Source organism: Tamandua tetradactyla, chromosome 2, assembly GCF_023851605.1.
Source record: "Tamandua tetradactyla isolate mTamTet1 chromosome 2, mTamTet1.pri, whole genome shotgun sequence".
NCBI lineage: Eukaryota > Metazoa > Chordata > Mammalia > Pilosa > Myrmecophagidae > Tamandua > Tamandua tetradactyla.
In genome coordinates this window covers 3,035,398-3,047,962 of record NC_135328.1, presented here as the reverse complement: position 1 = coordinate 3,047,962, position 12,565 = coordinate 3,035,398, and the positions used below count along the sequence as shown (strand labels likewise).

At 35.9% G+C, this 12,565-nt stretch overlaps 1 protein-coding gene across 1 annotated transcript in view; it reads right to left on the bottom strand.

Moving 5' to 3' along the window:
* The window catches only part of IARS1 (isoleucyl-tRNA synthetase 1), a 90,134-nt gene that overhangs the window by 65,727 nt on the left and 11,842 nt on the right, over nt 1-12,565 (bottom strand). The window contains exons 7-10 of the mRNA XM_077138903.1: nt 8,960-9,107; nt 4,835-4,922; nt 4,493-4,553; nt 1,676-1,771 (exon numbers count right to left, since the gene is read on the bottom strand). Coding sequence (XP_076995018.1) covers nt 1,676-1,771; nt 4,493-4,553; nt 4,835-4,922; nt 8,960-9,107 — 393 coding nt within the window. The remainder of the gene's footprint in view (nt 1-1,675; nt 1,772-4,492; nt 4,554-4,834; nt 4,923-8,959; nt 9,108-12,565) is intronic.

Below are 12,565 nucleotides of genomic sequence, written 5' to 3'. Positions count from 1 at the left end.
AATAACATGGATGGACCTAGAGAATATTATGCTGAGTGAGTCCAGCCAAAAACTAAAGGACAAATACTATATGGTCCCACTGATGTGAACGGACATTCGAGAACAAACTTGAAATATGTCATTGGTAACAGAGTCCAGCAGGAGTTAGAAACAGGGTAAGATCATGGGTAATTGAAGCGGAAGGGATACAGACTGTGCAACAGGACTAGATACAAAAACTCAAAAATGGACAGCACAATAATACCTAATTGTAAAGTAATCATGTTAAAACACTGAATGAAGGTGCATCTGAGCTATAGGGCTTTTTTTTTTTTACTATTATTACTACTTTTATTTCTTTTCTCTATATTAACATTTTATATCTTTTTCTGTTGTGTTGCTAGTTTCTCTAAACCGATGCAAATGTACTAAGAAACGATGATCATGCATCTATGTGATGATGTTAAGAATTACTGAGTGCATATGTAGAATGGTATGATTTCTAAATGTTGTGTTAATTTCTTTTTTTTTCTTTCCGTTAATAAAAAAATAATAAAAAAAAAGATTGTAACTGAAATCTGACTAGTTCTTAAAAATCAAGAATGTTTCCATCAAATTTGAATATGGACCAGGTATTACACAATATTGAGGAATTGTTAATTTTATTAGATATAACAATGGCAGTGTGGCTACAGTAAAAGTCCTCATCAGTAAGAAATGCATAAACAAGTATTTATAGATGAAAGATATGTTAGGATCTGCTTAAAAATCCTCTAGCCAAAATAAAAAAGGTATGGGTGAGAGGGGGAGGATAACAGAGATAAAACAAGATTCCCAAAATGTTAGTTGAATAATGCAGCTCGATGATGTGAACATCTCTCTCCAGAGATTAAGTGTGAAAGTAAAATGATAAATGGAGACGGCCTCTAGAAAGGAAATGCTTTAAAGCCCTCTTCAGTCACAATAAGCCCAGAAGGAGAGCAAGTAGGTTCCCACTGAGCGTTTCACTAGCAGCAGTGACCATGTAAAGAATTCTCATGGGGTAAAGCACTGTGCTAAACACTTTGCATATATGATTCCACTTAATCCTCAAAGTTACTCAGACAGGTAGGTTATTACTATCCCGTGTTATAGAAAAGGAAATTGAAGTTCAGATAGTCTTAGTAATTTGGCCAGTGATGGCCAGTTAGTGGCAGGGCCATGATTTATGATAAAGTCTGGTTTACTCCAAAGTATGTGTCCTTAACCCCAATGCTATCCTGTTTCTATTCATATACAAAGTATACTAGATGAGGTGATGGAACTGTTCTGCATTTTGATTGTCAAGATGACTGTACAACTCTATGCATTTGCCAAAACTCAATGAACTATAAACCAAAAAGAGGGAAGTTTGTTGAATGGAAATTATGAATGAATGATAACACAACAGATACCTTAGCCTTTAGAAACACTAAATGCCCAGGAGCTGCCTTGGGTCTAGTCTACCATTTTCAGAAGGCAGCTCAGGAAGAAAAGGAATTCCAGCAAGGCAGACACAAGTTTTATGAGCCATCTTTGGAAGTAGTGAGCTAGGAAAGCAGCAGACCCTTAGTCCAAAATAGAGTGAGAAGTATGATCAGAGCCTGCTCTTATCATCCTGAGAGCAGGCTCTAATGTGACTACTCATAAAGGAATGTGCAAGGTTTACACTACTTACAGCACCAAAGTACGGAGCCTGGTGCACAACCCCGGTGCCTTCTTCCTCCTTCACATAGTTGTCCACAAGGACAGTGAAAGCACCACGTTCTTTACACTGCAAAAGAAAGGGCAGCAAGCTTCAACGACGAAACACTCCTAGATCAAAATATTCATTTCAGAACAGTTTTTGGTAAGAGCCTGGAAAAACTTTTAAGATGTACAATTATCTTCAGAAACTAAAAAGACAGAATAATTGAGGTATGGAAGATATACATTAATTTGATTAATGTTTTCCTAGAAAAAAAGAATAATGATTCTTCCCCTTAGAAAGGAAACAGTCATCTGAACACGTGTAAATAAAATTTTTCAACTTTCTCAGCTACAAAATTGGGCTTTTTATTGGTTCTTCCCACTCATCCCAGCATGTGGTTTAGCACGCAGCTTAAAAAAATGTGTACCCTATTCATGCCTGGTATATTCTGAGGCACTGTATAATGTGCTTGGCTTCTCCTTTTACTTTCAGCCCACCTCAATGTACTCAGTCATAAAAGCGAAACCTTGAAACAAACAGGCTGGGAGAGCAAGAGTTACAGGTTCTATGAAAGGAACTTCACCCACTGGAAAAGTGAGGGGAATGTTTTCAATTTCATTTCCTTCACAACAAGGAGGCCAGCAACAATAACAGGCTAATACACATAAAACCACACACCTACGCTTTCTAACTTTATGTCTTAATCTTTCTTTCCACTCCCTTTATTTCAAGCAAATTGGCTCTTTGCTGTCCTACCCATCTGCCTTTATAGAAAGTACTTTCTACATTTAATTCCTATAATCTGTGAAAAAAGTATTAGTATTCCTATGTTTTTAAAATATCCTGACTTTGCATTTCATAGATAAGCAAACAGAAGAAAGACTAAATGGCTTGCCTAAATCTCACCACTAACAAATGAAAACAGGATTTGAAACAAGCTCTTCTGATTCTAAATCCAAAGTTATTTTTGATTATATCATAGCCCTTTGCTTTCTTGGAACTTAAACGTGAAAAATAATCATGAAATTTCTATTCCTGTAACCCATATCACTTTGAAATATTAAGAAGGTATAGCATGAAAGGCATGAAAAGGTATGGCTTCGATATGTATAATATGGAAAGGGTATACATGGATCCTTAGAGTCATGGGCACACACAGTGAATACAAAGGTATCTCAGTGTTCTGATTCTAAAGAGAAGAAATCCCATACTGCATCCTCAGTCTCTCGGGGTGCAGCTCCTATGGTACCTAGGATGACCTAATAGGCCAGATCAGCAACGATCCACGAAGAACTGCAGTGTCGTTGTCTTTACCAACAGCATCTAAGTATCACAGTTTTCACTTAATCAGTATTTCAGAATACAGATATTTAAAGAACACATCAGATGATTTTGTCAAAAGTCAAAGAATTTGCAGTACCTGTCTAAAACTCACTGAAAGTCCTAGATATTTCAGAAAGTTAATTTAATTGATAGGTGTTATTCCACTTAATTCACATATACTCAGTGCATATTCTCTGACACAACCCCAAATTCATAGAACAGGCACTTACAGCCCAGCACCACTGCCTATTGCAGCTTTTTGGAGGAGATGGTTGAGCTCTCCTCAGGTTTTTCAAAAGGGTCTGTTATTCAGAAAGGTTAAAAGTCACTGATCTAAAAAAAAAAAAAAGAGAGAAGGGATAATTGGAGATGAAGGGATACAGACTGTACAACGGGACTGGATATAAAAACTCAGAAATGGACAGCACAATACTACCCAATTGTAATGCAATTATGTTAAAACACTGAATGAAGCTGCATGTGAGGTATAGGTTTTTTGTTTTTGTTTTTTTTGTTTTTTTTCTTTCTATTATTGCTTTAATTCTTATTCTGTTGTCTTTTTATTTCTTTTTCTAAATCGATGCAAATGTACTAAGAAATGATGAATATGCAACTATGTGATGTTATTAAGAATTACTGATTGTACATGTAGATTGGAATGATTTCTAATTGTTTTGTTAATTCTTTTTTTAATTAATAAAAAAAAAAAATCAGCACATCCAGTGAGACACTGAAAAAAAAAAAAAAAAAAGTCACTGATCTAGTGGGAGTGTCTTATTCAGATCAGTACAAATACAACCTAAAATATGTTAAGAGATATTAGAGATGAAGGCAGTAATGACATTTTTCAGAAGGAGAGAACAAAGAGGCATTTAAGAAAATTCTCCTTTCAGATGACATGTTGAGTTTAGACTTGAAGGCTGGGTGAACTTTAGCAGACACATTATAGAAATGTGAGGGGCTATCTAAAAACAGGAGGAAACCTGAAGCAAGGAAAGGTTTAAAGAAACCATAGGAGCTGTGGTCAGGAAGGAGGTCTGCTGCTTGCCAAGGAGACCAGCAAGTGGTGGTGGGGTGTACCCTTCATGCACTGACATGGCAGGACGGCTGTAGGTTCACAGGGAGGGGACCGGACAGGGCAGCCACAAGGAAACCCTTTGGCAGCAAAAAGGTGAAAGATGGCCATTCATTAAGAGACTATCATACTCTTTCAGAGAAGAAAAATGGGCAAATACTCGAGGTGCATTAAAAGGAAAAGACAAAGGTAAGGGACATTGTGGGAAAAAGCCAAAAGGCAGAGGGCACTGGCACCAACTAAATTCTATGCCTGCATTAGGCCAGAACATCAGAAAAGTAAATACGTGTTTTATGCTGAGCTAAAAACACACAAACAATACAACTTATAAAAAAATGAAAATACCACTCAATTTATCACAAAAATTGGTTGCGAAAAGCCACTGAGATAGCTGTTTCCAAGCTTACCTTCAAAAAATAGTCAAACAGCGGCCTGTATCTCTTGCCTTTGAGACAGATACCAGGAAATCTAGAAAAAGATTACAGGCAAACTCAGTTAAGATTAAAATCATCAAAGAAGCAAGGCCATGTCAAGTCACCCCCTACCCCCACAGTTTGCATCCTACCTAGTCATTATTATTATTAATGCTGAAATACATTACTTGAATACATTCACTATTAGAACAATTAAATGAGACTTAAAAACTAAACTTGAATAATACAGCTTTCGGCCAATATAGGTTCTAACTTCATATAGCGAAACACAAACACATGCACACACATGCACAAACCAACGATCTGTGTATTCACCTTTCAAGGATTTCATAGTCATTCTCCATCTTATAGAGGGCTGATAGTCTGGCCTCCATTAAAATGAACAGCTTTTCTCTGACAACATCTATGAAAGCAAGGAGAAAAGTGGACTTCAGTGATGTTCAGACTTCCGCTTACTCTAAAACCAGGCACACTCTTTCTCTTCTGGGGGGTCCCGTAACACCTGCCTCGAGTGTGCACAGTTCACAGAGAAACCCTACAAAGAATACGAAGGTAGAGGCTTTCCAAACATAAAAAAGAAAAAAACATCAAAAGCAGTCAGGCACTTTGGAACACGGACAGATTTCTTGTATTCATTTCCAGCTGATCATAGCTAGTATAGGAAAAGATAAACTTCTGTATCTCTATCTTATATTCAGCCATCATACCAGAGAACTCTTTGCCACACTGGTTTTGGTTTATTCAGATGTGTAGATATGATTTAAGTAGAGATAATTTTTATGCTTCCTTTTCCAATGCTTTTGCCTGTTATCTTATTTCTCTTGCCTTTCTGTGTTGGTTTTCATTTCCAAAACAATGCTGAATAACTGGTAAGAGCACATACCTCTGTCTCTCTCCTGAAACAAACGGAAATGGCTTCAGCATTTCACTGAGTAGCAATATTCATGGGGATTGGTAAATAGCTTTTGTCAAATTAGAAACTGGCCTTTCTATCCTTATATTAGTTTTATTTAAAATGGCTACTAAGTTTGATCAAATGCCTTTTTGCTGTAGGTCAGAAGAATCATGTATTTCTAATCCTTAAATTTGTCGATATAATAAATTATTTTGATGTACTTCTTGATTTAAATGATACTGTATTACAACTAAAATTTTATTTTTCCATTTTATGAAAGCAAAATATCCCATATGTGATGTTTTAAGACAAAGAGCAAAGTCGAAGTATAATGAGTCTGAAACCTTCCTGCATAGCTAAGAAAATTCCATGACTTACATGGCTTAAGCTATAATCAGTTCCATTTCAGAAAACCATTAATTAGCCAGCCTTGGAGACTGCCGGCTATCTTGCTCAGGATATAACACTGTACTTTTGGAGACCAGATGTGTACAAGAAGATATTTACCAATGATACTGCAAAACATTATAATTAAAGAAATAGGTCAGAGAAGTTACAGAGTATGTATAAGGTAATAACTGGGTTCTTAATTTTGTTTTTTTTTGACAAGATATTTCTTCTCTCTCTAATATCATATTTTAATTATTCTTAGCCTCCAGCTTTAGCACAACTGTTTATAAACTGCAACCCTGCTCAAAATCATGTTGCTAAAAGCATTAATATTGTTAGTCAGAAGTTCATAGTTTACAGCTTCAGCTGAGACTAAAAGTAATAATAACATACATGTACATAACATATAATTGCATGTAGATAATAGAACAAAAAGAGCTAAGAAGGAATATAATGATTACACTTCAACATTAAGAAAATCTGAAAGGGGGAAAGCAGCAAAAGATCTTTTGAGATCAAATAAATATTCTTTCCCCCACTGCCCCCCCCAAAAAGAAAATAGAAATTATAACTTTCTGCCTCTACAATGTACGACTTTAACAACCTCCTATTTGATAATGCACCATTTAAAAGCTTTGCTTCTTTATATATAAGTTAAATTTATCAATGTATTTGGGGTTTTCTTCCTTTTAAAAAATACATCTTTATCATGTTTTAGGGTAAAATTTAGCTTGCTTTCATGAAATGAATTGGGGAGCATTCCATGTTTCTGTCTAGTCCAAAGGGGTCTGGTATCCTTACAGGTTATTCCAGCCTAGCACACAGCGAGGACCTCTGGTTCAATGTGGGCTGTGATAGGGGATATCCTTGTTTTGTTTCAGACTCACTGGGAGTACTTCAGTGTTTCATCCTAATGCATGTGGTGTACTATAGGCTTCTGTTAGAAAACTTTTCTCGGGTTAAAAATGTGATCTTCTATTCCATGCTGGTTAAATCTTGTAATTCTGTTATTGTTTTGTTTTACAAGCTAGGAAGACTGACACTTCCTTTACCAGGGCATGGACAGATCAGTAAGAAAATAAAGATCAAAAATAAATAATGGGGGAGGGAATACAACATATGGGATGTTTTGAGTATTCTTTTTCACTTTTATTTTTATTTTGTTTTTGGAGCAATGAAAATATTCAAATATCTATTGTGATGATGAACGCACAACTATATGATGATACTGTGAACCACTGTATACTTTGGATGATTATATAGTATGTGAATATATTTCAATAAAATTGCATTTTAAGGGTGAGCCCACGGTGGCTCAGTGGCAGAGTTCTCGCCTGCCATGCTGGAGACCTGGGTTCAAGTCCCGGTGCTTGCCCATGCAAAAAAAAAAAAAAAAAAAAAATTGCATTTAAAAAGAATTAAAAAAAAAAAAGCAGTCAGGCAGCAAATTAGTTGTTATTAACTGCACCTATATCCATTGTACGTAAATTAATTTTTATTTGTTCCTTCTAAAAGTAACATACGTCAATGTTTAAGGAATCAAGGAGCTAACATCACAGAGTTCCCAGAAACATCAAGCCCCCTCAGGAAGCCATTTAGGTATCTACCCATCCAGGTATTTTTCCATTTGTACAATATCAAACGTATATAAATGAGTAAGCTTTTTTTCCTTTAATAAGTATGGTATAAAACTCTACATACTTTTGCAACTTGTCTTTACTTAATATATTGTAAACATCTTTCCATATAGCAGCACACAGAGATCTTTCTCATCTTTTAAATGGCGCTACAGAACTCCATTTTATGAAGGTACCCCAAGTTATTTTTAACAAATCATCTAAATTATTTTCAAATATTCACCATTAACAGTGGAGTAACAGATATCAAAAGATCTTTGTACCCTATCTTTGTACTCTATCCTAGGAATAGAAAAGCTGGCACAAATGTATAAGCATTTACAGTTAGCAGGTAGTGACAAACTGATCTACAAAAATCTAGGCCAATTTTAACTCCCATCTATAAGGTATGATATACCCAGAATTTACTAAACTTATGTCATATATTCAGTTCACTATAAGGAAAATCAGAATCTATGAACCAATGCAAAGGCCTTTGCAATTAATTGAAAAATTACGACTAATAAAGCTGCAACTCATCCAGTTCTGACCACACAAGAACTTTTGTTATAAGCAGAGTCTCCGTTTCCTGAGTAAAACTCAGGATACATGGTCCAACAAGTACAAGGTCACATTAATGCAGGCAGAGGAACAGGACAGCTGAAATCTCCGCCAGATGCTCCTGAGGCTGTCAGGCTCACTAGACAATAGCCACTGTACCAGTGGCTCCCAGGGAAGAACCTGTGACGCTCTGACTGCACCTGCCCTGGAGAAGCAGCTGCAAAACCAGACCCAGGGCCCTCACGGAGTACGGTCCTTCCTCAGCAGATCTCATGAGAAACCACCTGCAGTCTTGTCTACTTCCAAGGCAAAACTAAATACTGAAGAACTTCCTGCCTCTTATGACTCCTAACACTCTCTCATTCGTTTCTCAATATTCTTCTCTCCTAGCAAGCTATTTTGAATCAAATAAATCTCTTACTACGCGGCTTTTCTTTCTCTGGCTATGAAATTTTCTCTCTCTTCCTTCTGTGCTTCCCCACTCTCCTCCCCCACAATTAAACTACACAAACCTGAAGGTACTAATGTTTACAATATACCAACCTTCTTTTCTCATATAAATGTCTATAGGAAGGGCCTAGTTGAGACTGTGGTACCTTCCTAACAAAGAATATCTGAAAGGCACAATGACCTCACGTCCGAGCCCCCAATTCCTAATAATGACATGATGCCACTTTTCTGAATCTTATGTCCTTCATCTGTTATAGATTCATGATGTGTAAAACCAGGTTACATGCTGGAAGTTACACATTTCTACTTTCCACTTTTTACATCTCTCTATTATTTATTATTTGTGACATGTTTTCATTCAGAAATGGAAAAATAACCTTTTGGAGGTTCTTTTTCTGATTAAGTCAAAACATTTTTCAAAGATTTTTTATTTTTACTCAAAAAAGAAATGTAAACTTTCTTACTTTCCTGAAATATATTAACATTTTCCTTTATGTATCAGTCATAAGTAACCAGGCTTCTGCTTACCTTTAATCTTCACATACTGCATATCTGGGTTAACACAGACAGCGAGGTTACTAGGTAAAGTCCAAGGAGTGGTTGTCCAAGCAACTAAAGATATATTTTCATCCTCCTCCAAAGGGAAAGTTACAAATACTGACGGATCTTGAACATCCTGAAATAAATTGAGGTAAATAATTGCTTTACAAAGTCTATGGACATGTAACAAGAGCTCATCCTGGAAAGGAATAAAATTAATCAATTTTCAGAATAAACTAAGCTTTTAAAAAACTATTTGCCACATTTATAAAAAGGAAGTACAAGCAAGAATAATTGTGACAGAGACCATCTGACCTGCAAAGCTAAAATATTTACCAATCTGGCCCTTTACAGACCCCTGAACCAAAGGTAAACCCAAGACACCCTCTGTCTCAGCAATTCTATCCCTGGGTACATAAGAAATGGGTACAACCAAAAGACAACACTCCAGAATGTTCGCTATTAGCAATATTCATATAAGATCCGAACTGGAAATTATCCAAATGCCCATCAACAGTAGAAAACTAAGTAAATTAAATCCTATATAGTGATTAAAATGGCCTACAATGTATTTAATGTCAACAAATTGTCTACTTAACATGGTTAAAATAATTTTTATGTTATATGTATTTTACTATAATTAAAATAAATAAATTAGCTATATAAAACAAGTTAAAATTTTAATATGTTTCAGGAAAGTAAACTCCAACCACAGAGGCAGTACAACGGTGGCTCAGTGGCAGAATTCTCACCCACCATGCCAGAGACCCAGGTTCAATTTCCGGTGCCTGCCATGCAATGACAACAACAACAAAAAGGCAACCACAAAAGAAAGCCATTGGCAAAGCTCTAGCAAATGGAAGCCTCAAAAATTATTATCTTATTAAATCTGACAATAGGTACTGTAATGGTTTCAAGCTATGTACACCCCAGAAAAACATGTTCTTAAACTTAACCCATCCCGATGGGTGTGAACCCATTGTAAATAGGACTTTCAGATGAGGTTACTCCAGGTAAGGTGTGAACCAACTCAATGAGGATGAGTCTTAATCTTGTTACTGGAATCCTTCTCAGCAGCATGAAATTCAGACAGATAAAAAGCCACAGAGGGAGCAGCAGTGAGAAGCTGAAGTCAATGGAATCTGGAAGAGCAGGAGAGGCCAGAAGAGGCCACCATGTGCTATGTGAAGAGGAGCAGAGGACCAAGGATCTCGGGCAGCCAGACCCCGAAGGCCAGTCTATGGTGAGAAAGCCTTGATTTGGACTTTCTCCCAGACTCAAAACCAGGAGCCAATCAATCCCCATTGTTTAAGTTAACCAACTGCACAGTATTTTCTTAGGCAACAAGGAAATTAAAACAGGTACTAAGATATAAAAGATGACCAATTTTATTATGTACAATAATGAATTAAAAAATTAGAGGCCCCCTCAAAGGAAAATTATATAAGACATTAATAATGATATGCCTTTGGGTACTGAGATTATAATGTTTTCACCTTCGTATCTTCTGTGGTTTCCACTTTTTCCACAATAAGCATATAATTTTATAAGTAATCAAATAATTTTATAATTAAATCAATTTTATAACCAATCAAATCAATCAGACTCCTAAAACCTAAAAAAATCAAAGCACATTAAAAATAAATCTATTGTTATCTATCACAAGCTGGTAACAACGCTTACTTTTTTTGAACAATTAGAAAGTTCTGTAACTCAATTTATTATTTACACAGTTTGACTCTTTTTCAGTAAAGAATGTATTTATTAATAGCAGGGCATAGACCGTGAAAACTCTAAGATCTCATAAAATATTACAGGAGTCTATTCTGTAAAAATATTGCCTAAGAGATTTCAGCAAAAGTGCTGAAACTGAAAATATGAATTTTTATATTCACGTTTAAAGTTTGTAACACTGTTTATTGCCTTTTAAAAAAGGCCTATGCTCCTCAGAACAACTCAAACATCTATCAAAAGAATAAACAAATTCTAGTCTACTTGATAATAAGATTATACAGCAAATAAAATAAATTAACTTAAAGCTGCTGTATGAATAAGGAGAACCTTTAAAACAGTGTTTGGCATATGAGAAGGAGTATAGTGTATGAGGTTTAAACACATGCAGAACAATGCTATGTACCTATATACTGTTTACAAATATTTACGGAGATAGTAAAGTATAAAACATGCATGGAAGAGAAACACCAAATTTATCACAGGGGTTACCTTTTCAGATGTAAGGAAGTGGATGGAAAAGATGCTGTAAGTAAATAAATAAACTGTAGTGTGTTTACCTATATAGAAATTAGAAGAAATGATCTACACAGCACACAGGTGACACACAAACACAATGCTGAGTGAGAAACCACAAATATACAAGAATAGATATTGGATATTTCCATTTACACAAAGGACAAAACAGGCAAAATATGTATATAACATGCGACACATATTTAAAAACAGATACACTGTTGGAACAGATAAAACAGAACCCTTAGGATTTGTGTTTAATTGTATATGAATTTTACAACCCCCCCACCCAAAAAATGAAGTATCAATATACAGAAAATACAGAGGACAGAGAAAATGTTAAATTAAATCATGGAGGCTGTGCTGGTTTGAAATGATTTATGTACCCTAGAAAAGCCATATTTTAATCCTAATCCTATTTTGTAAAGGCAACCGTTTCTTTTAATCCCTATTCAGTACTGTATGTTTGAAACTGTAATTATATCATCTTCCTGGAGATGTGACTTAGGGTGTCACATCTTGACGTGATCTTGATGTGATTTAATCAAGAGTGGTTAAGCTGGATTAGATGGAGGGATGTCTCCACCCATTTGGGTGGGTCTTGATTAGTTTCTGGAGTCCTACAAAAGAGGAAATATTTTGGAGAATGAGAGAGATTCAGAGAGAGAGCAGAGAATGCTGCAGCACCACGAAGCAGAGGGTCCAGGAGCCAGCGATCTTTGGAGATAAAGAAGGAAAATGCCTCCTGGGGAGCTTCATGAAGCAGGAAGTCAGGAGAGAAAGCTCGTAGATGATGCCGTGTTGTCATGTGCTCTTTCAGATGAGAGAGAAGCCCTTAATATTTTCGCCATGTGCCTTCTCACTTGAGAGAAAAACCCTGAACTTCACTGGCCTTCTTGAACCCTAAGGTGTCTTTCTCTGGATGCCTTTGATTGGACATTAGAAATTCTACAGACTTGTTTTAATTGGGACATTTTCTTGGCCTTAGAACTGTAAACTAGCAACTTATTAAATTTCCCTTTTAAAAAGCCATTCCGTTCCTGGTATATTGCATTCTGGCAGCTAGCAAACTAGAACACAGGCGTTATCAACGAAATTCACACTGTAAGAAACCATGCAAGACAAAACTAGTTCTCTAAACAATGAAATTCAAACAAAAGAGAGGAAGAAATGCAGACCTACAGATTAAAACAGACATAAAGACAGCTATCACTGTGTGAGCTTTCCTTAGATCTTGATTCAAAAAACAAAAGAAAAAAAAACCCCAAAGGGAAAGCAAGTATGATATTTATAGACAATTAGAAATGTTTAATTCCTAAATATCATTAGTCACAATGATAGAATTTT